The sequence below is a fragment of the Pogona vitticeps genome, chromosome 12 (genome assembly GCF_051106095.1).
Source record: "Pogona vitticeps strain Pit_001003342236 chromosome 12, PviZW2.1, whole genome shotgun sequence".
NCBI classification, from domain to species: Eukaryota; Metazoa; Chordata; class Lepidosauria; order Squamata; family Agamidae; genus Pogona; species Pogona vitticeps.
In genome coordinates this window covers 13,047,707-13,073,556 of record NC_135794.1, presented here as the reverse complement: position 1 = coordinate 13,073,556, position 25,850 = coordinate 13,047,707, and the positions used below count along the sequence as shown (strand labels likewise).

The 25,850-nt window shown below is 44.5% G+C and overlaps 1 protein-coding gene across 1 annotated transcript in view; it reads left to right on the top strand.

Moving 5' to 3' along the window:
- The window catches only part of NOX5 (NADPH oxidase 5), a 127,535-nt gene extending 107,755 nt beyond the window's left edge, over positions 1-19,780 (top strand). Inside the window, exon 21 of the mRNA XM_078380875.1 lies at positions 19,543-19,780. Coding sequence (XP_078237001.1) covers positions 19,543-19,674 — 132 coding nt within the window. The 3' untranslated portion in view covers positions 19,675-19,780. The remainder of the gene's footprint in view (positions 1-19,542) is intronic.
- Positions 19,781-25,850: the final 6,070 nt, after the last annotated feature.

Genomic DNA, 25,850 nt, shown 5'->3' with positions numbered 1-25,850 from the left:
ACCTATCCAGCTAGAGGGGACTGATAGAATTAGTTACAAAACGTCTCCTAGATTAACATTCCAGTACCCATTCCAGGCAGCAAATCAATACTTCAAAACAAACAAACAAACAAACAAAAAACAGCCAGAAATGGTGACTTCCAAGTGGAAACCCCAGCGTTAGAATTGGTGGCATCAACTAATTCATCAGGCACTTATGACCAGATGAGTGCAATGCATCAAACCACCATTCCACAGGAACTTCAGTCCATACTCAGAAACACAGTGTGGCAGAAAATCTGAAGTTGCTGTTCATGGGCCATTTCCAAAACATGGAATCTGGGCACAGAACAGGTCCAAGAATGTGGCCAGTGTTTTGTGGCTCGATACATCAATCCCTTCTAGTCCTATGAGAAAGGTGAACCTTGTCATACTGTCCTACTTGTAAGTTGCTGTTCCAGGCTGTCTGGTACAATGTAGGTTTCCTCCCTGGAATAGATACTGGAATGTGGTTCCTGAAGATGTGTTCTCCCCTCTCATCTGATGAGATAGCTGAATATCACTGTTCCAAGTTGTTTTGTGCAATATCAGTTTTCTGCCCCAAATGGGTGCTGGAATGTGCTCCTTGAGACTGTTTTGCTGTTGACTGTTCCCTCTAGTCCAGGGGTCTCCTAACTACGGACCACAGACCACATCCATCCCGCCTTGCCTTTTTATCCAACCTGGTGGCCATGTGGGAGTGCGGGCATGTGTATGCGCATATGCGTATCTTCCTTCAGCCCTCAGAATGTGGAACATGTATGTTGTGGCCCTCACTTTGAAAAGTTTGGAGACCCCTGCTCTAGTCTGATAGAAGAAATGAATTATTTGGAAGTCACTATTCTAGGCTGTTTTTTTTTTAAATATCAGATTTCTATCTAAAGCAGATACTCAAACGCTTTCCCTGGGTGTATTTTGTGCTTGATTGCATTGTCTCTTCTAGTTCAATGGAAAAGATGAATTTGTTTGGGCTGTATGAGTTGGAAGTTGCTTTTCTGGGCTGTTTTCACAGGAGATATCAGATTTGTGCCTGATTGGAAATGACTTGGTGAAGCATGTTAAGAATGTATGTGTTGCCACTCGAACTCAGGACACAAATCTGAAGTGTTACGAGGGGAGGAAAACCAATTAAGATTGGAATATCACTTAAGGGAGATTGAGGTTCTTTCAGAAACACCATCAAACTCTGAGGGAGTAAATAAATAGGCAGATTTATAAAATAACTTTTTAAAGAACACAGTGTTTCATATTTAGTTGTAGAACAAAAGAGGGATAGTAGTTTGAAACCATGTTTTGATTTAGTGAAATGTCCAGAGAGTGTTGTTATAGTTCAAGACAAGTTATATAGGGAAATGTTAAAACAGCCTCATAATGGACAAGGGAGGATTACATAAGCAGCTGATGGTGCCAACTAAATACAGGGAAAAGGTTTTGCAAATGGCTCACAGTAGTGCATTTGGACGACATCTGGAAACAGCTAGAACAACTCAGAAAGTAACATTGAATTTTTATTGGCCAAGAGTGGATCAGAAATCAAACAATTATGAAAAACATGTGGCATATGCCAGAGATTGTGGGTTGGGAGAGATAAAAGGAAAGCTAAGCTTTCTCCTTTACCCATAATTAGTGAACCATTCAAAAGAATAGGGGTTGATATTGTGTGTCTCTTCCTAATGTTACTAGAAGAGGAAATAAATATATTTTAACTAATTTCTCTGACAATATATTTTTCTTCTGGCCCTGTTTCAGGATGACAGATGCAAACATGTGAACAAGTATCCCCCATACTGGCTCATCTTGAATATAAATACATTCTCCCACTTCCGCTAAAAGTTGGTGATTAATTTGGATGAGTAGACAACGTTTCTCTTCTCTTGCCTGCATGGAGCTGACTCTCTGAGGCAATTCGGTTTCCATGGCAACCTGTGTGTTCCAATCTTTTGTATCCCACAATATTGTGGGATCAGAGGGATCCTAGAGTTATGGAAATCCAGTAGAGTTACAACAGTGTCCTTCATTGATAGGACATCTCCTGATTCCTAAACATTTTCACTGGATTTGTCAGAACTCACAGTGCTGCCACCATATATGTGACCTAATCACCTTTAATCTGCCTTTTCCTTTCACTGCCCTTTGTTGTTGTTGTTCAGTCGTTAAGTCATGTTTGTCTCTTCATGACGCCATGGACCAAAGCACTCCAGGCCCTCCTGTCTCCTGTCTCCCACTCGGAGTAGGGTCAAATTCATGTTGGTAGCTTTGGTGATACTGTCCAACCATCTTGTCCTCTGTCGTCCCTTTCTCCTCTTGCCTTCACACTTTCCCAACATCAGGGTCTTTTCCAAGGAGATTTCTCTTCTCATGAAATGATCAAAGTATTGAAGCCTCAGCTTCAGGATCTGTCCTCCCAGTGAGCACATGGGGTTGATTTCCTTCAGAATGGATAGGTTTGATCTCCTTGCAGTCCCGGGGACTCTCAAGAGTCTCCTCCAGCACCACAATTCAAAAGCATCAATTCTTCGGCGGTCAGCCTTCTTTATGGTCTGCCTCTCACTTCCATACATCACTTCAGACCATTTTTTGGTGCTCTCCTCTTTCACCCTCATTAAGAGGTTCTTTAATTCCTCCTCACTTTCTGCCATCAGAGTGGTATCATCTCCATATCGGAGGTAGTTGATATTTCTTCCGGCAGTCTTAATTCTGGTTTGGGATTCATCCAGTCCCGCTTTTCGCATGATGTCTTCTGCATATAAGTTAAATAAGCAGGGAGACAATATACAGCCTTGTGTACTCCTTTCCCAACTTTGAACCAATCAGTTGTTCCATATCCAGTTTTAATTGTTGCTTCCTGTCCCACATATAGATTTTTCACTAGGCTTACCTTCAGCCTAATACAATGAAAACCAAATGAAGTTTCCAAATCAACCAAATTGTAATTTTATTAACAGCAATCTGGTCTCACAAACACTACTCAGTTGTGTGGTTACAGTTTATTTTCAGCTCTGATCTTATATTTCAGGCAGGTGTTCATAGATTACAATTTGAATGTCTTCATAGCACTCTGCAGTTACTAATACATTATAACACATCTTAGTTCTACAGTCATTTAAATCTTCTAGCTCTTTAGCGTTCTTTCCATATGTCTAACTAACCATTAAACCAACTGCTTCAGCCAGCTGCTCAACATAACTCTTCTGTTCTTACTTTCATTGTATCTTTCACTGGTGCCGTCTGATTGGTTCTCATCTCAGTCGTCCATCAACCAATTACAAACCAGTCTGGTATTGCTGGGTTAACTCAGTCACTGCTGTGGAATGCCCACAGGGCTGTCCTACTTGGAAGTGTCCATTCCAGGCTGTTTTTTGCAATATTGATTTTCTACCTGGAACAGGGACTGGAATGTTGTTCCTACAAATGATTTCTAGCTTGCTGCATCTGTCTCACCTAGTCACATGTGTTGAAAATTTGGTAGGGCTATCCTACTCAGAAACTGTTCTGGGACATTGTGTTCCATTCTTGCAAGTTTTGGGGGAATAAAGGGGTAATGAAAAAATTAAGTTCATTGGATTTTAAGTCTAAAATATTGTTTGGATGTTTGTCCAGCACATCAATTTTTGTTAAGAGGTCCTTCCAGCTTTTACCTAGTCACTTTCATTTCTAACAACAGGATTTCTTTAAAGTTGTATATTTCAGCATAATACATATTGAGACTTGTAAATGACCCTGTGTTTACCTTCTGACAGCAGAGGCTGGTGGTTCCAAGGTTAGCAACATGGTAAATCCACTCTAGGTCATAAAACCCAATTGAAAAGAGCTGAACCTCCTCCTAACCCTAACCCTAACCTTAACCTTAATCCTAGTTCTACACCTTGAGTAGCATCTTTTCACACCACCCCTCATATCAGAACCACCACACAGTGGTTTAGGTCTTTGGCTGTGTTCAGTTCATCACTGTGTATCCTTGTCAGGGGCTGGACTTGATGATTCATAGGGTCCCTTCCAGATCTTCAATTCTAAGATGGTTATCATCATAGGATATTAGAATAGTGAGGTTGGAAGGTACCTGTATGGCCATCAAGCCCAACCCCTTGCTTGATGCAGGAATACAAATCAAACAATATCTGCCACATGGTTATCTAGGTTTCTCTTGAATGCCTCCAGTGTTGGAACACTCACCACCTCTTGAAATAATTGGTTCCACTGTCTTACTGCTCCAACAGTTAAGAGTTCTTTCTGATATTAAAAAACCCTCCTCCTCATCATCACCTCCTGATGACCTGTCACCAAATAAATAAATGGAATGAAAAATATAGAAGTGAGAAAAAAAGCTGTGCCAGGACAAATAACCATTTAAAGGAGCATGCTTCTAAATACAGTATGTGTTAAATTAATCTAATTTGCCCCAAAAGATAATTCTTTGTCTTCAGCTTCATTTCAAAGAGTTTTCACTCCTTTTATAGCTTCTCCCCTCATTTCTTCTATTTGGAAGAACCCTCAGCTTGCTGATAGGTTGTATCTTTTCTGACCCCCACTTTACTGTAAATGTATTAAAGGATAGGAGTTTGGTTCCCAATGAGGCTGGGGTTCAGATTAGGGACCAAGATGATCAAGATAGGTCTTAACTAGAGATGAGGACGAATTAAAAAAAAAGACGATTTGTTTTGATCTGTTATTCATCAAGGTTAACGGATCAACGAATATGAATACGAATATTTGCTGGATCGATCTGTCAATTCATATGCACTTTAAATAGGTATAACACTGCCCCCCTATGATCTAGAGACACTATATTTACAGGGAAGCTTCCTCAGATGCTTTTCTACAACCTCTAAAGGTTTGGTGAACATTGGATCATGGACCTCTGAGTTATATAGTCACAAAGAGGACCCCCAGGAAAGCTCTCCCCAGGTACTTCGAGAATCTGGAATCATAACGGAGTTTCCTATGTCTTTCCCCAACATGCCTGCCAACTTTGTTGAAGGTTGGATATCAGAACTTTGAGTTATTCACCCACAAATTGGGTCCCCCCAGGATAATTTACCACATGGCACAGAAGCCTATGGCATTGAGGGAGTTATATTTAGCCCCTGCAGAATGAGAGGTCCCTTTGGCAGAGGTATGCACATTACATTTGCCAGTGAAGTACTTTAGAGTTTGCCCTCAAGAGGACAGGAGGCAAGGAGGTATCTGGCAGCACAGCAGGGTTTTTGGTTCCATTGGGCACTGAGGACATTGGCAGCAGGAAAGTAGGCTTTTTTGGCCCCATCGGGCACCGAGGTAGTTGGCAGCAGCAAACTACTGTGTCTTGCCCCATTGGGGCACTGAGGCAAAAGGCAGCAGAGCAGACTCTGATCTTCTTCGGCAACATCAGATGTGCCTGCAAAGCAAAGTTTTTTGCCCCCAGGAGGCAACTAAGATTGCTTACAACTTCCAACAGCACCATCAGATGAACAGGGTCAGTGCCATTAACAGCGGTTCATCTGAGGGGCTGTCAGAAACAGATCAGCTCTGCAACCTGAAGCCGGGTGATGGGGCGACAAAGATGCTCGTTTAGAAATAGAAAGGTGGGGATTGCAACTTGGCTGCTGAGACTGCCCAGATATGATAAAGATAGCCCTTGGAGGTTTGCCGGGGGGGGGAGGCTTAGACAGACTGGCCCCCTTGGCATGGGTTGAATACCAGACGAGCTCTGCAGTCTGAAGCCGGGCAATGGGGTGACGCCTGGACAGGATTTGGGTGGGACTGAGACAGGCCCTCGGCACGGGGGACACCTGGACAGGCTTTGGGTGCGGCAGAGCCTGGACTAGGAGACTCACCTGCCCACCAACATCTAACTAGACTTGCTGACAACCTTCAAAAGAACAAAGATGCTTGTTTAGAACTCGAAAGCTGGGGATTGCAATTTGGCTGCTGAGACCGCCTGGATATGATAAAGATAGCCCTTGGAGGTTGGTAGGGGGCTTAGACAGACCAGCCCTCATGGCACGGGGATGCCTGGAAGGCTTTGGGTGGGGCAGGGACAGGCTTGGTTGGGGATTAGCAAAAAGTGGTCGTGGAGGTGTGTTGTTTGTTTTTGAAAACAAAAGGAAACAAAAGGAGGCAAGCAACATTTATTAGCAGCAACAATAACACCATCAGATGAATTGCTCCACCTCATTGAGAAGGTACTACTAACAGTGTCGGCATTCCATGTCTAGTCATGCTCGCCACATGAGGAACTTGGCAGCAGCAACATAGACTGTGTTGCCAACAAAGTGTTGGCAAAGTGTTGCCAACTGTGTGTTGACAACAAAGATAGCTCTCAGAGGTTTTGGGAGGGCTTGGACTGGCTGGCTCTCTTGGCATGGACTGAAAAACCAGATCAGTTCTGCAATCTGAAGCCATGCAATGGGTCAATGGGCTGACACCTGGACAGGCTTGGATGGGGCAGAGTCCGGCTTTGGGTGTGCCAACATGTATTGGCACATTATGGGCATCACCCAACACTTTACTCTTGTACACTTTAGTTGTACAAGAGCAACTGTTTATACATTTTTCTTACTGCTCAGTCTGGGTCTGCCAAGAGAGCTGGATGGCCCTCTTTGCTTGTTCAAGGGTGCTGGGATGCCAGCCAAGAGGGTTAGATGGCCCTCTTGGCACCGTCGGGCGATGCTCAGACAGGCTTTGGGTGGGGCAGAGCCCGGCCGTGCTGCTACTACAGTGGTTAATCTGTGGGGCTGCTGGTGAGCTGAGCTGATTTGTTTGGGTAATTTGTTCTAACTTCTGCCTACCTACTGAATTGGCATGGGACTGAAAGCAGTGTGTTGCCCCATTGGGCACTGTGGTAGTGGGCAGCAGCAAAGTACCATGTCTTGCCCCATCGGGCACTGAAGAAGTTGGCAGCAGCAACATAGAGTGTGTTGGCTCATCAGGCACTGAGGTAGTTGGCTCCAAATTAGGTAGGAAAGCATGTCGTAACAGGCACCGGGCACCAAGGCAATTGTCAACAAAGTAGGCTTTTGCCCATTGGGTGTGTAGTGGCAGAAATCTTCAACATTGATGAGCAAGAGGGTGGTGTTTGCCATCAAGGTGGCATATGAAACACAAGCCTCCAGAAAGAATTAATTATTTAGTCAAGTATGCTGTTTTTTACTACCAGGAAGGACTTGGGTTGGCCCAGCCCTCTTGGCACGGGGAAGCCAGGAGGACAGCTTTGGAAAACCAGATGATCTGCTCTGCAGTCTGAAGTCACGTGATGGTATTGTTTGTTTGTTTTTATTGATGAAGAAAAGGGATGGTGGTGGTTGTTGGCACAAGATAAACTCTGCAGTCTCGAGCCATGCGATGAGACGACGCCTGGACAGGCTTTGGGTGGGGCTGGGACCGGCCTGGCTGACCTTCCATGCCTGGACAGGTCGGGTCAAGTCGGGTAGGGGTGCTGAGCTGGAACCCGTTTGAAAGCATGTAACTACAAGTGGATAAATAGGCACCACCTCGGTGGTAAGTAGTAGTACTAAGTACTAGTAGTGGTGGTCCGTCAGGTACTGAGATAGTTGGCAGCAGGAAAGCAGGCTTTGGGGCCTCATCAGGGCACTGAGGTAAGTTGGCAGCAGCAAAGTAGAGTGTGTTGCCCCATCGGGCAGTCAGGCACATAGTATGAAGAAAGCAAGCTTTTGGGCCCCATCAGGCCACTGGGGCAAAAGGCAGCAGAACAGACACTGGTCTTCTTCAGCAACATCAGATTTGCCTACAAAGGAAAGGTTTTTGCCTCCAGGAGGTAACTGAGGTTGCTTACAACTTCCAACAGCACCAGCAGCACCATCAGATGAACAGGGTCGGTGCTACTAGCAGCAGTTAATCTACGGGGCCGTGGGGCTTTCAGAAACAGATCAGCTTTGCAATCTGAAGCCAGGCCATGGGGTGACAAAGATGCTCGTTTAGAAATAGAAACCTGGGGATTGCTTGCAACTTGACTGCTGAGACCGCCTGGTTATGATAAAGATAGCCCTTGGAGGTTTGGGGGGGGGGCTTAGACAAGCCAGGCCCCTTGGCACAGGTTTAAAACCAGGTGAGCTCTACAGTCTGAAGCTGGGCGATGGGAAGGCTTTGGGTGGGGCAGAGCAGACAGGCCTTTTGGAATGTAGCTGCAGTGGAAGGAGCTGCAGGATTAGGAAATTGTTCAAATGGCCAGCAACATCATTGACTTTTTGCCCCATCAGGCACCCAGGACGTTCACAGCCAGAAAGCAGGTTTTTGGCTCCATCAGGGCACTGAGGCAAAAGGCAGGAGACTCTGGTCTTCTTCTTCTGTAACATCACATTTGCCTGCAAAGTTACTTACGTTTGTCCCCAGGAGGCTACTGAGGTTGTCAAAGCAGCAGCAACAGGAGGAGAATAGGGTCCGACTGCAAGGTGCTACTAATGGCGGTTAATCAGGGTGGCCTCGGGGCTTCTCAAGCGGAAGACCAGCAGTTTGAATCCATGCAATGGGGTGATCTGAGCTCTTGTCCCTTGTTCCTGCTTCTGTCTACCTACTGAGCTTAACTGCTGCTGAGCCACTGGGCTTGTTGATCGGAAGGTCAACAGTTTGAATCCGTGAGCTCCTGTGGCTTGTCCCAGATTCTGCCAACCTACTCAGGTAGTAGCCCGAGTGGACTTTGGAGCACCGTGTTGGCATGGGACAGCCAGACAGGCATTGGGTGAGACAGAGCCCGGTCTTCTTTGCACGGGGATGCCCAGACAGGCTTGGGGGGGGCAGAGGAAAAGGAAGAGGCAGAGGCAAAAGGAAGGAAGCAAAATGAAACAAGATTCTTGTCTTCTTCAGCACAAAGGTAGTTCAGGAGGCAGCTGAGTTTGCACAACTGCAGCAACAACAGCAGATGAATAGAGTCCAAGGTGCTACTAACGTAACAGCGGTTAATCAATGGGGCCACTGGTGAGCTGAGCTCCCATAGTTTGTTCCAAGTTCTGCCTACCTACTGAAGCTATAGAATAGCTAGGAAGCTGGAATGAACAGTCTGCCAGTTTTAGGGGGGCTTAAAACATGCCTGGTTGGTGCTTGGATGCCCAGACAGGCTTGAAAGCAGACTCTTACCTTCTTTGGGAACATCTCATTTGCCTCCGTAGTTGTGTGCCCCCAGGAGGCAACTGAGGTTGCACAACGACAGCAACAACAGATGAATAGGGCGGTGCTACTAATGTAACAGTGGGCTTCTTGAGTGGAAGATAAAATCCATGCAATGGGGTGAGCTGAGCTCCTGTAATTTGTTCCAGGTTCTGCCTACCTGCCCGAGTGGACTTTGGAGCACTAATGTAGCCCTTTGAATAAGCAAACAAGCAAGCAAGCAAGCGGGCAGGCGGGCAGGCAGCCCAATGAGGTAACTTCACCCAGCAGACAAGATTTGGAAGGCCCTTGGCCCAATTCTTGGCACAGAATCAGCAGCAGACACACCCAACGCAGTTGTAAAGGGATGCAGAATTTAGGGCCAACATGGCCCAAGGAGGTTGGAATTGATGCACAGTGAGGTGGGGGGGGGGACACCCGCATAGGTTGCACATAGCAGCAACATAGATTGTGGCACTCCAGGTTAAACAGCTGAGCCACTGAGCTTGTCCATCAGAAGATCAGCACTGCAGTTTGTATCCTTGCAATGGGGTGAGCTATGTCCAGTTGCTTTTCACCCAGCTTCTGCCAGCCTTCTTGGGCAGTAGAGAAGGCTAGGAGGCCAGAATGAACAGGCATGAATAATTGGAATGAAGCTCAAGGAGGCTGGAATCATGAAACACGTCTAAATATGCATTCCCGAGATTTTTCAGAATAAATGAATCAGCGGCCACTGATCCTGGAGGGACATGTCACACACAGCACATCTCAGGAGGAGGGAGCACATTGGTTAGGTTTGGGTGGGGCTGAACCTGGCCCACTTGGCACGGGAATACCTGAGGAGGGTAGGATGCTGAAGTCAGCAAGCAGCATTCGAGAATCAAGCCTGAGGAAGCTGGAATCAGCACACAGGCCTTTTGGAAGTGGAAGGAGCTGCAGGACTCAGAAAGTTGATATGTAGCCAGCAACGTAGACTTTTGGACCCACTGGGCACTGAGGAGGTTGGCAGCAAGGTAGACAGTGGTGCTGCGGGTTAAACTACAGTGCTGCTGAGCCACTGAGCTTGTTATAGGTGCTGCTGTTGTTGTTGTCCATCTTGGCACAGGGGATGCCTAGACAGGTTTGGGGGGGGGGCAGAGCCCGGTTCTTGGGGAATCAGTAGCAACAAAAGAAGAAAAGGGTCAAAGGTGCTGTCGGAAACAGATGCTCTGCAATCTGAAGCTGTGTGATGGGGCGATGTCTGGACAGGCTTTGGGTGGGTCTGAAACAGGCCTAGGAAACCCACCTGTCACTCACCAGCAACATCTAACTGGACATGCTGACAACCTTCAAACAAACAAACAAACATGCTCACTTAGAATTAAAAAGCTGGGTGGGGATTGGATATCCAGGGTGAGACCGCCTGGATATGATAAAGATAGCCCTCAGAGGTTTTGGGGGTCTGAGACAGGCTGGCCCTCTTGGCACATTCAGAATGCCAGGACCAGCTTTGGGTGTGCCAACTGCCAAGAGGCCTGGCTGGCCCTCTTGCCACGTTTGGGGGTGCCGGGACAGGCTCTAGGCATTTAGGTTTGGATGGTCTGGGTCTGCCCCACCCAAAGTCTGTCTGCGCATCACCCCATCACCATATCGCCTAGCTTCAGATTGCAGAGCTGATCTGGTTTAACCCATGCCAGGCAGGAGTTCAGCAAAACTTAGCCCATCGGAGTATGTCTCTGAGATGCGAAAACACACGCTCGCTCTGGACGCTGGTGGGGAGGATGGAAAGGAGGTCCATGGCCACATTGGACAATTCCGGCCATATGACTAGCTTCCTAGCCCAGTAATCTAACTGGTGAGGCTCAGAGGGCTCAGCCAGATATTCCCGCACCACTATCTCTGCTGAATCCTCCTCAGCCAGCAGTCTTTCCTCTGAGACAAGTGCCAAGGTCACCACAGAACTCCAGTAATGGTGGTGGTGAATGGAGCCTTCACCAGGTGAAGTCCTTCCCTGTGGTTCAGGCAAACCACCCTGCCCTTTGTGGCCTGACATTCCCGTCGCCCCACGCAAGCTTCGTGCCCCCAATGCCCTGTGGACCTCAGTGGAGAGATCCATTCTCCACTCCTCGAGGTCTGAGGTGCATGCTGCCAAGCCCCCTTGATTCAAGGATCACACAGGCAGGCCATGTGGTAAGCTCTGTCACTGTAGACAGGATGGAGTCTCTTCTGCTCACCTGCCTGCAACCTCTTCACCAAAGCACTGGCCTGCAGAGGGAGGGAGGATCCTGGTGGCACAGGATTGAGGCCATGAATCAGGGGGATGACCTGCCCCAGGCTTGCTGTATAACCACACAAGATGTCTGTGGTTTCCCAGAAGGGCTTGAGCACTTCCAACATCTGGAAGAGGGCCAGCCAATCCATGGCACTGATGCCCTCCTCTCTACCCCAGGGCAGAATGGGCATGGAGGACATGATTGTAAACCTACCAGCTCTCCTTAGAGATGACTGAAGGTTGGATTAGAGAGGTTCCAGGTCTGGTTGACCCCTATTTAAGTTGAGATGAGTCCAAGTCTCAAACAGGCTGTCCACCAGCACCTTTTCCCAAGTCTATTCCCAATTAAAAATCTCTGAGAAACCAAAATATAACCATGAGTCTTAGAGACATTTAGTCCTCTTAGAACTCAGGAAAATACTGGACTCAAAGTAGCATAGTTTTGTGGCCTGCAAGAAATCCAATTAATCCAATTAAGTATGGTAGCAGGTTACCTGTTCAAGAGACCAAGCCTAAGTTCTTAAGTATTATAAATTCAGTTTCTTGCAAAGCATAGCAATCAAAATCATTTCCATAACTACAAGTAGTTAGAATCTTAGCAAATCCCAGCTACAAAAATAAAATAAGAAACTTCTACTAACTAGAAAATAGGTAAGGCTAGGCCTCCCTTCTGTTCTTCTCCTAAAAACTACATCTTAGCATTTTTGTAAGTCCAAAGTCCATTCAAAAATCAAAAATCCATTAATCCATGGTGAGTTAGAAAAGAATCAAAAAGAGTCTCCTTCTGTAACATCCTGTAGTTTTTCTTCGCACGCTGAAAAACACCCCCTCCTTCACTCTCCACTGGCGTAAGCCAATCAGAACGAAGAACTGCCTTTTCTCTCTCCACCTCCTTTTCTCATGAGAACTGCAGGTGTTGTTGACATTCTTTCTCGATGTTATGACTTCTTGGCTTTGCCTTCGCCAAGCATAGCCTTGGCAACGCTATCTTCCTGATAACATTCTTAACTTGCTGTAAAGAAAACAACTTCTACAAGCTTCTAGAAAAATGACACAGACTGAGATGATTTCCCTTATACATTATTCCATGACTGTGTTTAGTCGTTTAGTCGTGTCCGACTCTTCGTGACCCCATGGACCAGAGCACGCCAGGCCCTCCTGTCTTCTACTGCCTCCCGGAGTTGTGTCAGGTTCATGTTGGTTGCTTCGCAGACACTGTCCAGCCATCTCATCCTCGGTCGTCCCCTTCTCCTCTTGCCATCACACTTTCCCAACATCAGGGTCTTTTCCAGGGAGTCTTTTCTTCTCATTAGATGGCCAAAGTACTGGAGCCTCAGCTTCAGGATCTGTCCTTCCAGTGAGCACTCAGGGTTGATTTCCTTTAGAACTGATAGGTTTGTTCTCCTTGCAGTCCAGGGGATTCTCAAGAGCCTCCTCCAGCACCACAATTCAAAGGCATCAATTCTTCGGCGGTCTGCTTTCTTTATGGTCCAGCTCTCACTTCCATACATCACGACAGGAAAAACCATAGCTTTGACTATTCGGACTTTTGTTGGCAAGGTGATGTCTCTGCTTTTCAAGATGCTGTCCAGATTTGTCATCGCTTTCCTCCCAAGAAGAAGGCGCCTTTTAATTTCAGGGCTGCTGTCTCCATCTGCAGTGATCATGGAGCCCAGGAAGATAAAATTTGACACTGCCTCCATATCTTCCCCTTCTATTTCCCAGGAGGTGATGGGACCAGTGGCCATGATCTTAGTTTTTTTGATGTTGAGTTTCAGACCGTTTTTTGCACTCTCCTTTTTCACTCTCATTACAAGGTTCTTTAATTCCTCCTCACTTTCTGCCATCAGAGTGGTATCATCTGCATATCGGAGGTTGTTGATATTTCTTCCGGCAATCTTAATTCCGGCTTGGGTTTCTTCCAGTCCAGCCTTCCGCATGATGTATTCTGCATATAAGTTAAATAAGCTGGGGGACAATATACAGCCTTGCCGTACTCCTTTCCCAATTTTGAACCACTCAGTTGTTCCATGACCAGTTCTAACTGTTGCTTCCTGTCCCACATATAGGTTTCTCAGGAGACAGATAAAGTGGTCAGGCACTCCCATTTCTTTAAGAACTTGCCATAGTTTGCTGTGGTCCACACAGTCAAAGGCTTTCGCATAGTCAATGAAGCAGAAGTAGATATTTTTCTGGAACTCTCTGGCTTTCTCCATAATCCAGCGCAAGTTAGCAATTTGGTCTCGAGTTCCTCTGCCTCTTCGGAATCCAGCTTGTACTTCTGGGAGTTCTCGGTCCACATACTGCTGAAGCCTACCTTGTAGGATTTTGAGCATAACCTTGCTAGCGTGCGAAATGAGTGCAATTGTACGGTAGTTGGAGCATTCTTTGGCACTGCCCTTCTTTGGGATTGCGATGTAGACTGATCTTTTCCAGTCCTCTGGCCACTGTTGAGTTTTCCAAACTTGCTGGCATATTGAATGTAGCACCTTAACAGCATCATCTTTCAAGATTTTAAATAGTTCAACTGGAATGCCATCACCTCCACTGGCCTTGTTGTTAGCCAGGCTTTCTAAGGCCCACTTGACTTCGCTCTCCAGGATGTCTGGCTCAAGGTCAGCAACTACATTGTCTGGGTTGTCCGGGATATCCACATCTTTCTGATATAATTCCTCTGTGTATTCTTGCCACCTCTTCTTGACGTCTTCTGCTTCTGTTAGGTCCCTCCCATTTTTGTCTTTTATCATGTTCATCTTTGCGCAAAATGTTCCTCTAATATGTCCAATTTTCCTGAACAGATCTCTGGTCTTTCCTTTTCTGTTATCTTCCTCTATTTCTTTGCATTGTTCATTTAAGAAGGCCCTCTGTCTCTCCTTGCTATTCTTTGGAAGTCTGAATTCAAGTTTCTGTAACTTTCCCTATCTCCCTTGCATTTTGCTTCCCTTCTCCTCTCTGCTATTTCTAAGGCCTCGTTGGAAAGCCACTTCGCTTTCTTGCATTTCCTTTTCTTTGGGATGGTTTTCGTTGCTGCCTCCTGGACAATGTTACGAGCCTCTACCCAAAGTTCTTCAGGCACTCTGTCCACCAAATCTAGTTCCTTAAATCTGTTCTTTACTTCCACTGTGTATTCATAAGGGATTTGGTTTAGATTATACCTGAGTGGCCCAGTGGTTTTTCCTAATCTCTTCAGTCTAAGCTTGAATTTTGCTATGAGAAGCTGATGATCAGAACCGCAGTCAGCTCCAGGTCTTGTTTTTGCTGACTGTATAGAGCTTCTCCATCTTTGGCTGCAGAGAATATAATCAATCTGATTTCGATATTGCCCATCTGGTGATTTCCATGTATAGAGTCGCCTCTTGTGTTGTTGGAAAAGAGTGTTTGTGATGACCAGCTTATTCTCTTGACAAAACTCTATTAGCCTTTGTCCTGCTTCGTTCTGAACTCCAAGGCCAAACTTCCCTGTTGTTCCTTTTATCTCTTGACTCCCTACTTTAGCATTCCAGTCCCCTAGAATGAGAAGAACATCTTTCTTTGGTGTCAGTTCTAGAAGGTGTTGTAAATCTTCATAGAATTGTTCAATTTCAGTCTCCTCAGCAATGCTGGTTGGTGCATAAACTTGGATTATTGTGATGTTGAATGGTCTGCCTTGGATTCGTATTGACATCATTCTATCATTTTTGAGATTGTATCCCATTACAGCTTTTCCCACTCTTTTGTTGACTATGAGGGCTACTCCATTCCTTCTACGGGATTCTTGTCCACAATAGTAGATATGATAATCATCTGAGCTGAATTCGCCCATTCCTGTCCATTTTAGTTCACTAATGCCCAGGATGTCGATGTTTATTCTTGCCATCTCCTGTTTGACCACCTCCAGCTTCCCAATGTTCATAGATCTTACATTCCAGGTTCCTATGCAGTATTTTTCTTTGCAGCATTGGATTTTCCTTTCACTTCCAGGCACGTCCACAGCTGAGCGTCCTTTCGGCTTTGGCCCAACCACTTCATTAGCTCTGGAGCTACTTGTACTTGTCCTCCACTCTTCCTCAGTAGCATGTTGGACGCCTTCCGACCTGAGGGGCCCATCTTCCAGCGTCATATCTTTTAGCCTTTTGTTTCTGATCATGGGGCGTTCTTGGCAAAGATACTGGAGTGGCTTGCCATTTCCTACTCCAGGTGGATTGCGTTTAGTCGGAACTCTCCACTATGTCCTGTCCGTCTTGGGTGTCCCTGCACGGCATAGCCCATAGTTTCTCTGAGTTACTCAAGCCCCTTCGCCACGACAAGGCAGCAATCCATGAAGAAGATTCCATGACGACAAATCCCATTTAGAAATTACATTTTAGCTTCAATAACCTAGATCATGACAGTGATGTCCTCCAGAATGGCCTTCTGCTCTACCAGGCGGGACACCATGGTGTAGATGGAGTTCCACCTGGTGGGCAGGTCTGTCAGAAGAACATGGGTCTCCTGACCCAACTCCTCCTGCCTCTCATGCAGCCAGTGGGCAGGTTTCAAGTTGCGGGAAAAGTGGCCCACCAGTTGGCAGCGTTTCTCCAGAAGTGCCCATGTCTCCCAGGTGCCTGCGTCCCACTCGGGCTTGACATGACTGCCCAGGCCAAGGGCATCGCGCACCACAAGGTGTAATTTGTACACCATGCATACAATGCCCTCAAAGCCCACCACATTCAAGGCTTTCAACATGGTCCGCCCAGCATCTGTGACCATGTGGTCACGGGTCTCCTCCTCCTCTGGTGCCCACTCCTGCAGCACGGACAGGAACTCATCGGCGATGTTCCTCTCTGTCACCTGAGCTTCCATGTGCCACGTCTGTAGCAGAATGGACCTGTGGCCTGGAGGCAGGGCAAGGGCCTCCCCCTGTGGCCCTGTCGCCGATGCCCTGCTACTATTCAAGTCCTCTGGCTGCCATCAGTGAGCTGTGAGTGAGAGGTAGTTGTGCTGACCTCCACTCCACAGGTCCACTGTGAAGTGCACCTTGCACCCCTGTAGCCGTGAGGGACCACCTCCCTCACAGAGTCATAGAGTGAGGGCAGCACTCTAGAACTGAGAGTTCTCCATGAGGGGAGGTCGTACCAGGGGGTAAAAAAATGCAGCAACTGGCAGAAGGCTTGGGCTTCCATGATGGACAGTGGAATTGTGGCAGAGAAGCCAAAAAAGTCCAAAAAGAAAAACCCTGCCAGCTAAGTCTCAGTCAGAGAGAGAGAGAGAGAGAGAGAGAGAGAGAGAGAGAGACACACACACACACACACACCACACACACACACACACACACACACACACACACACACACACACACACACACACACACACACACACACACACACACACACACACACACACACACACACACACACACACACACACACACACACACACACAGAGAGAGAGAGAGAGAAAATTCCCTGAGAGATACAAGCTTCTAAAATGAACTTTTGAAAACTGAATATAAAGGAAAAGAGATTCCACAGTGAAACGACAACAGTTCACCCCCCATGGGATGACACACACACAGAGAGAGAAGCCTCCAGGGGAAAAAAGGTTTGATTGATTTGAATTTGAAGTAAAATTAAGCCCTTCGAAGAAGTAGCTTAAGCTCCCTGAAATCCATCCCCAAATTCCCAGTAAAGATGATGATGATTGATGAATGATGATGAAAAATAAAAATAAAAGTCTTTGCTTAGCTGCCGCAAAAGCAAAACCGCAAGAGCATCAGCAAGTCAGCAAGCAGCAACTATTCTCACTCTGGAGAGCATGAATAGAAGTGGAGAACAGCCGCATGGGAAAAGCTTATATGAAGTGTCTATAAAAGTAGATACACTTTTCAGCAGCACTATTGGCCTCCAGACATGCCAATCCAGGATCTCTGTCCTGATTCGTCAGAACTTCAAACTGGCACCAGCAAGCTCAGAGAAGCCCCCAAAAGGGGTAACAAATCTAGATCAATATGAACAGATTAACGAATAAAACCATTCGTCCTGATTTAAAAATTTTCAAATATGGATCGAGGAATATATGATGAATCGGCTATATTCATCAGAAAAACTGATCCATTTTTATAACTGACCCATTTTCATCCCCATCTCTAGCTTTAACATGTACTTCTGCTATTTCCTGACCTGAAAAAGAATTCCAGTCACATCCCCATTCAATGGAGCCTACCTGCTGGAGACCAAAGAATGACATGTCTGCTTCTCTGCCTAATAGTTTGCTTTTAAAAAATGGCATGGGACATTTTTGTCTCTATGTTATTTTGGTTGGGACAAAAAAGTGATCCAATGGCAAAAAGCTATGGATTTGCTGAATCACTTTTTTGTCCCTACTATTTTGTTTGTTAAAAAAATACTGTTGGTATTGGAGATCTTGCTTACAGCTGTACATGTACGTAGTGCAGAATGCCTACATTGTAAATCTAATGCCATTCTGCCACAAAAAGTGAACATGACAGACTGGAATGCTCCATTCTGAAGTCTGAGGGTTGAAAGCTGCGCAACATGTAGTGTAACCAAATTCCTGAGGTACACTAAAATATCTTCTCTCAGATGGATGCATATGTTAATTAATGTCTCCTTTAGAGAACCTCCTGTGGGGGTGCCATCTGAAGTGAGGATAGTGAAGACTGGTGAGAGGACTTTTGTGTTTGGTATTTGTTTTTCAGAGACAGCTGTCATTGTTTTAGATGCTACCTTTGCTTTTTTAAAAAGGGCTCCTAGACTCTGTTTTTGTTAAACCCTGATTTTTATTTTATTTTATTATTTTATTTTGGGTGTTGGCTCTATGCAATGCCATTCACAAAATTAGCAATCATTTTGAATTCTTCTTCCAAAAATAAAGAACAAGGGGACTGGGACCCCAGAGAGAGGTAACATCATGCTTGCTCTTTGTTTTATTTATTTATTTAACTTACATGCCTCCCACTCTACCCAAAGATCTCTAGGCAGCTTACAATAATTAAATTACAATAAAAAAAGATAAAACCATTTAAATAAAATTAAAATATATACTCTAAAAAGTGGCATCAGGACCCACAGTTGCTATTATTTCAATTAAAAGCCTTCTGGAACAGGAAGGTTTTGACCTGGCACTGAAATGTCATCAGTGTCAGCGCCAGACGAATCTCAATTGGGATGGTGTTCCATAGTCTGGGGTCAGCTAATAAAGAGGCCCTTTGTCTACAAGCCATCCCTCTTACCTCCTTGAGGGACGGTTCTTTCAAAAGGGCCCCCTGGCTAGATCTTAACTGCCAGGTAGGTTCATATGGAAAGAGGCGGTCCTTCAAGTATCCAGGGCCCAAGCCATTTAGAGCTTTATAGGTCAAAACAAGCACTTTGAATTAGGCCTGGGCAGCAACTGGTAGCCAATGTAATTTAAACAGAATCGGCTTGATGTGTCCCCTAGCAGCTCCACCACTCACCAGCCGCGCAGCTTGATTCTGGACCAGTTGCAGTTGCTGGACCATCTTCAGAGGCAGCCCCACATAGAGTGCATTGCAGTAATCTATATGAGATGTTACCAGTTCGTGTGTAACTGTCATGAGACTCCGCTTGTCCAGGTAGGGCCGCAGCTGGTATAATTTCCACAGCTGAAGGAAGGCGCCCCTCGCTACCGAGTCCACCTGGGCTTCCAGAGTTCAACTGGGGTCCAGGAGCATCCCCAGGCTGCGGACCCTGTCCCTTAGGAGAGTATAACCCCATTCAGGGCAGGGAAATGGCCCCATTCAGGGCAGGGAAATGGCCCTCCAGTCTGTCCAGCAAAGCACCCACTAACAGTATTTCCATCCTGTCAGGATTGAATTTCAATTTATTAACCCTCATCCAGTCCATTATCAGCACAGAAACCGCCTCAACCGGATTGGTGGAAAACGAGAGGTAGAGCTGAGTGTCGTCAGCATATTGCTGATTTTGAAAGGAGATCTCCATTGCCCTGAGTCGATTGGACTAAGACTGATACATATTCTAATCCACACCCAATCAGGCAGTTCAGTCTCTGCCTGAGTCATCAACTTCACGGAGTCATTATAAAATAAAAATGAGCAGGTAGACAGTTGTGTAAGGTTGTTGCACAAAGTGTAAGATAAAAATATTATATAGAAAAATATGTGAATTTCATCACCTTCTTGTTATTGATGTGTCATATTTCAGAGGTTACTGTGGTTTTCTTCTTTGCTTGCTCCCCAGCTCTTTCAGAAACTGGCTGATGAAAACAAAAGGAATGTCCATGTCTTCTTTTGTGGCTCTCCAGCTCTTGCCAAAGTAGTCAAAGCTTACTGTGAACAGTTTGGCTTTCAGTTCTTCAAAGAGTATTTCTAAGGAGCCCTTGTTCCCTTGCCAACAGCCATCCTGGTTCTTGCGTTAGTTGTATGTCTATAGTTCTCAGTGTGACAAATGTCTTGAGCTCTGTAACCCATCACACTCTGCAAAGATATATCAGAAACTGTTTTAACTCTTTCCTCTTATAATTTTAACTTTGGTAAGTATATAAGACAGTACAGAGTATGTGTTGTCTCTCTTTCTGTTTTTTAAAAATATTTACGCTCCGTTTTGGACCAAATGTGTCCAGCTTTCAAATATAAAAATATATTTTAAAAAAACACAGAGATTTTTTGCAAAGAAACCTTCTTCAAATTGATATAATAATAATAATAATAATAATAATAATAATAATAATAATAATAATAATAATAATAATAATAATAATAATAATAATAATAATAATAATAATAATAATAATAATAATAATAATAATAATAATAATAATAATAATAATAATAATTTAAAAAGCCTGGGGACTTTGGCAAGAAGATGAGAGTGTAGAAGGGACAAGCAAGCAAGTAGCTCTGTAAAGACTGGTGGTTCGAAAGAGAAGATATTTTGACTGGAAGAGATTATTGGACGTTATTGGATGCCTGAAAAGTTGTTTTCTACCCTCCCCTTTCCCCCTTTCTTTTCTGTAAGGAGGGTTGATTTTTTTTCTCCCTCTTTTTTGCCCCCCTTTTTTATAATATGGGAGTTCCTTTATTTTTTCCCTCCATTTCTTTTTTCCCTCTTTTTCTTTTTTGTGGCTTTTTCATTTGAGATTTTTTTCTGTTATTCTTTTGGATTGCTTGACTGGGTTGGGTTGTAGAAAGAAGAAGAGATGTTAAAAGTTAGGAGGGAAGGCATTTGAATATATATATATGGATATGAGGTGGAGTGAAATAGGGATGAAGGTTTGGCTGGGGTCCAGACTGGTGGGAGTGGTGTCTCCCCCCCCAAAGCTCACGCTAAACATTACTGGGACATGGGGAAACGGGAGGGAGGAAAAGAGTTTATATGTAGGTAAGAAGGATAGGGATAGGAAATTAGAGGTAGGTGAATTAATTTTTTTAGTTGTTTTTCTTTTTGCTTTTGTTACGTGGGATGCACAAAGGGACCGAATAAGAGGCAGAAAATGGAACAGTTATGGGGAAAAACATAAGGGCAGTGACTTTAATTGTGAAAGGCCTAGGGTCTGTATTATTTATTTATTTTATTTATTTATTTTATTTATATCTCGCCTATCTGGTTGGTTAAGACCACTCTAGGCAGCAAAAGAGAAGGATAGATTTATTATTAAAGAAAAGTAAAGTTGATGTTATCTATCTACAAGAGATACATCAACCAAGGATTGAGTCAACAAATTGAAATTACAAAATATTCACATACAGTGGTGCCTCACTTGACGATGATAATCTGTTCCGTTGAAATCGCTGTTAAGCAAAATCGTCATCAAGCAAATTTAAATAACCCATTGAAATGCATTGAAAACCATTCAATGCATTCCAATGGGCTAAATACCTGCTTGTTTTGTGAAGATCCTCCATAGGGTGGCCATTTTCCGGTGCCTGTAAAGCGAGGAATCCATCCTAAAGCACAGTGGGGAACAATTCTGCATAGCGAGTAGCCATTTTAGAGCTGCCAATCAGCTGTTTCAGAATCATCGTCTAGCGAAAAATCAGTTCCCGATCATCGTCAAGCAAATTTTCCCTATCTAAACATCATTTTCTGGTCGCTATTGTGATCGCAAAAACCTCATTGTAAAGCAGATTCGTCGTTTAACAAGGTAATCATTAAGCGAGGCACCACTGTAAATGAAAAAACCTCTAAATCTAGAGGGGTAGCAATATTAATATCTAAACAATGTGAATTTGTGGTAAAAGAAGTAATAAAAGATAGTAATAGTAGATATTTGATAGTTCAAGGTCAAATGGGGGAAGAAGATTATACACTAGTAAATGTGTATGCACCAAATATGAATCAAGGAGAATTTTATAAAACTGTGATTAAAGAAATGGAAAAGGTTAGGAAAGGATATGTGATCATGGCGGGAGATTTTAATATAGTTCTGGATAAGGTAAAAGATAAATCCACATGTAAAAAAGATAAGTTGAATAAAAGAGGTACCTTCTTGAGTAAGATACTATGCACTACAGATTTGAAAGATATATGGAGAGAACTGAAGGTGAACGAAATAAGGTTTACATAATATTCTTCTGTACGTAATACCATATTTGCTGGCGTACAAGGCGACCGGCCGTATAAGACGACCCCCCAACAGGAAGAGCCTGGGCGGGCGGAGGTAGGAGGAGGAGGAGGAGGGGAAACGGGGGGTGGCGGGTGAGCACGTGCGCTGGATCAGCAGCGGGAGGGCGAAGAAGAGGGCAAGAGGCTGAGTGGGCGGCGGCAGGAGGAGGAGGAGGAGGAAAAGGGGAAATGGGCGGGTGGCGGGCGAGCGAGCACGCAGCTGGCTCAGCAGCGCGGGGCGGTGGGCAGCCCAGCGGCAGGCTCTGGCCAAGGGCGAGGAAGAGGGCAAGAGGCTGAGTGGGCAGAAGGAGGAGGAGGAAAAGGGAAACGGGCAGGTGGTGGGCAAGCGAGCGCGCCGCTGGCTCAGCGGCGTGGGGCAGCGGACAGCCCAGCAGCGGGCTGCCCAGCAGCGGGCTCTGGCCACTCAGGCATGGCAGGCTGTGCTTCCCTCCATCCATCCAGACTGACTGACTGACTGACTGACTGCCCGCCTGCCTTCCTCCCCGGCCAGCACGGCCCCGCGTCACTCATTCAACAGTGGCAGCGGCTCCTTCCTGGCCCAAATGAAGTGCACCCGGTGTGCAAGACAACCCGCCCCCCCACTTGGAGGCATGTTTTTTGGGCCCAAAAAGTCATCTTGTATGCTGGCAAATACGGTAGTTATTCTAGAATAGATATTATGTTTATATCACAAAACTTAATTTCAAAAGTAGTAGATACGAATACTAATGGATAAAAATAACAGATCACGTGTTGAGGACTATAGAGTTAAGAAGGACTATAGAGAAGCTAGGAGATGGAGAATAGACTCCAGTATTTTTCAGCATACAGAGGTTATAGATAGAGATAAGAAAGAATGGCTGGAAATATGGTCATTTAATGAAGCAGTTGGAAATAAAATAGGAGTGTTATGGGACACTATGAATGTAAGTTTGAGAGGAATTGCTATAAAAGAACCCTATAGATTAAAAAAATTGAGAGAAGAAAATATAAAAAGAATTGAAGACTCATTAAAGGATTTTGAAAGTAAACATTTTATAGATAGAGATAACAAAAATTACTAGAGATTCAAGCTAAAAGAAAAGAATTGGAAGGTTTAGAGTTAGAAAAGGTCCGGAGGGACTTGATATACGCTAGGAGGAATTTCTTTGAATATAGTAATAAAATTCAAAACTTTTAGCTAGAAAAGTTCAAACCAAAAGAGCAAAAAATATAATTGGAATGATTAAAGATGAAATGGGAAAGAATTGTAGTTTAATAAAATGAAAACTAAAGATAATACAGGAATTTTATTAAAATTTATATAAAGGTAATAGTGTATCGAAAGAAGATATAGAAAATTATATTAAAGAAAATGTTAAGAGTAAATGATCAGAGAATGATAAAAAGATCTAGATAAAGAGATAAAAGAGGAAGAGATTATAGAGATTGTTAATAAATTTAAAAATGGTAAAACTCCAGGTTTTGATGGATTAGAATCAGAATATTATAAAATTTTTAAACCAATATTGATCCATAAGTTAAAAGTACTCTACAGTGAAATATTGGAAGGAGAGAGAATACCAGATTCTTGGAAACAGTCATTAATAACTCTTATTCCAAAGCCCAATAAAGATATAGCAGACCCAAGTTCATTTAGACCTATTTCACTATTAAATCAAGTTGTAAAGATTTTTACTGCAATACTTGCAAATAGATTGAACAAATTTATTATAAAATATATTAAAGAGGATCAGAATGTTTTTTTAAAAGGGTAGACAAATGGAGAATTTAACTAGGGGGGGTCATGAATATAGGCATAGGGATCCTTCAGTCTCAAGAGACTATGGTATCGTGCTCTGCATGGAGGACTTGGAACAGCGTCTAGTGTGGCTGAGAAGGCCAATTCAAGAAGGCCAATTCCCTTCCACACTAAGGACAAATAGAATCTGTACCCTGTCTAGCTCCCTGATTTTGCTGCTTTTGGGACTGCTTCTTTGCCTCAGCCTGCTGGGCAAGGGTCTCTTCAAATTGGCAGAGGCTATGATGTACCGCATGCCTCCAGGCTGAGCGCTCAGATGTCATGGTTTCCCATCTGTTGAGATCCATTTCCAAGGCCTTCAGATCCCACTTGCAGATATCCTTGTATCGCAGTTGTGGTCTCCCTCCGGGGCGATTTCCCTGCACTAATTCTCCATGCAGGAGATCCTTTGGAATCCAACCATCAGCCATTCTTACAACATGTCCAAGCCAATGTAGGTGTCCTGTTTCAGTAATGTATACATGCTAAAAAATTCCAGCTTGATCTAGGACTACTCTATTTGGAACTTTGTCCTGCCAGGTGATACCAAAAATGCATCGGAGACAACGCATAGGGAACGTGTTCAGCTTCCTCTCCTGCCGTGCACAAAGGGTCCAGGACTCACTGCAGTACAGGAGTGTGCTCAGGACACCGGCTCTATAGACCTCGATCTTGGTATATGCCATCAGCTTCTTATTGAGCCATACTCTCTTTGTGAGTCTAGAGAACATGGTAGCTGCTTTGCCAATGCATTTATCCAGCTCAACATCTAGAGAGAGGGTGTCAGAGATCGTTGAGCCAAGGTATACAAATTCATGGACAACCTCCAATTCTTGCATGGAGATGGTAATAGAGGGAGGTAACTCCATGCCCTGGCCCATGACTTGTGTTTTCTTCAGGGTGATAGTTAGTCCAAAGTCTTGGCAGGCCTTGCTAAAACAATTCATGGGTTGTTGGAGGTCTTCGGCAGAGTGGGCAACAATGGCTGCATCATTGGTGAAGAGGAAGTCCCGCATGCATTTCAGCTGAACTTTGGTCTTTGCTCTCAGTCTAGAGAAATTAAAGAGCTTTCCATCTGATGTAGCCTGGAGATAGACAACTTCAGTTGCAGTTCCAAAGGCGTGCTTCAGCCTGACAGCAAAAAAGATCCCAAATAGGGTCAGCACAAGGACACAGCCCTGTTTCACTCCACTTTGGATGTCAAAGAGATCTGATGTTGAGCCATCAAAAACTACAGTGCCCTTCATTCCCTCATGAAAGGACCTGATGATGCTAAGGAGTTGAGGAGGACATCCAATCTTAGGAAGTATTTTAAAAAGGCCATCCCAGCTAACCAAGTCAAATGCTTTTGTAAGGTTTATGAAGGCCACTAAGAGTGTCTGTTGTTGTTCCCTGCATTTCTCCTGCAACTGTCTGAGGGAGAATACCATGTCAGTGGTGGATCTATTTGCTCAAAATTTGCACAGTATGGAAAAAAATAAACTGAAGGCAGGTATTTTATCATTAGATATATTCAAGGCATTTGGTTGTGTGGAACGCTCAACATTAAAGATTTTGTTAAAGGGTTAGGGTTTTGGAAAGAAATTTAGGGGGATAATAGACCAATTATATCTGTAGAATATCTCTGTAGTAATAGTTAATGATGGGATGACAAAACAAATAGCTCTAGGCCAAGGCAGTAGACAAGGTTGCCCTCTTTCTCCAGTTCTGTTTTGTTTGATTATTGAAATGTTGGCAAATGTAATAAAGAATGATGATTTAATTGAAGGTATAGGGGGAATGAATGAAATAAAAATTAATCTATTTATTCGCGAAGGCTTTCACAGACGGGATCTAATGGTTGTTGTGGGTTTTTCGGGCTCTTTGGCCGTGTTCTGAAAGTTGTTCTTCCTAACATTTCACCAGTCTCTGTGGCCGGCATCTTCAGAGGACAGCAACCTGTGCTCTGGTGTAGTTGGCTTGGGAGTGCAGTATTTATGGCTGTGAGATAGGCTTTTGTCTTTTTCTTTAGATGGGTGATTAGTGTGCATTGTTGTAGGTGTATTGTTGTGCTAAGGAGAAGAGATTATCTGTTCCTGTGGTTGATGGGTGTCATTAGCTGGTCTTTTGTGTGTAGTGATCCCCTGTCCTTGTGGCTGGGTAGAGTTCGTTGACCTTTTGCACG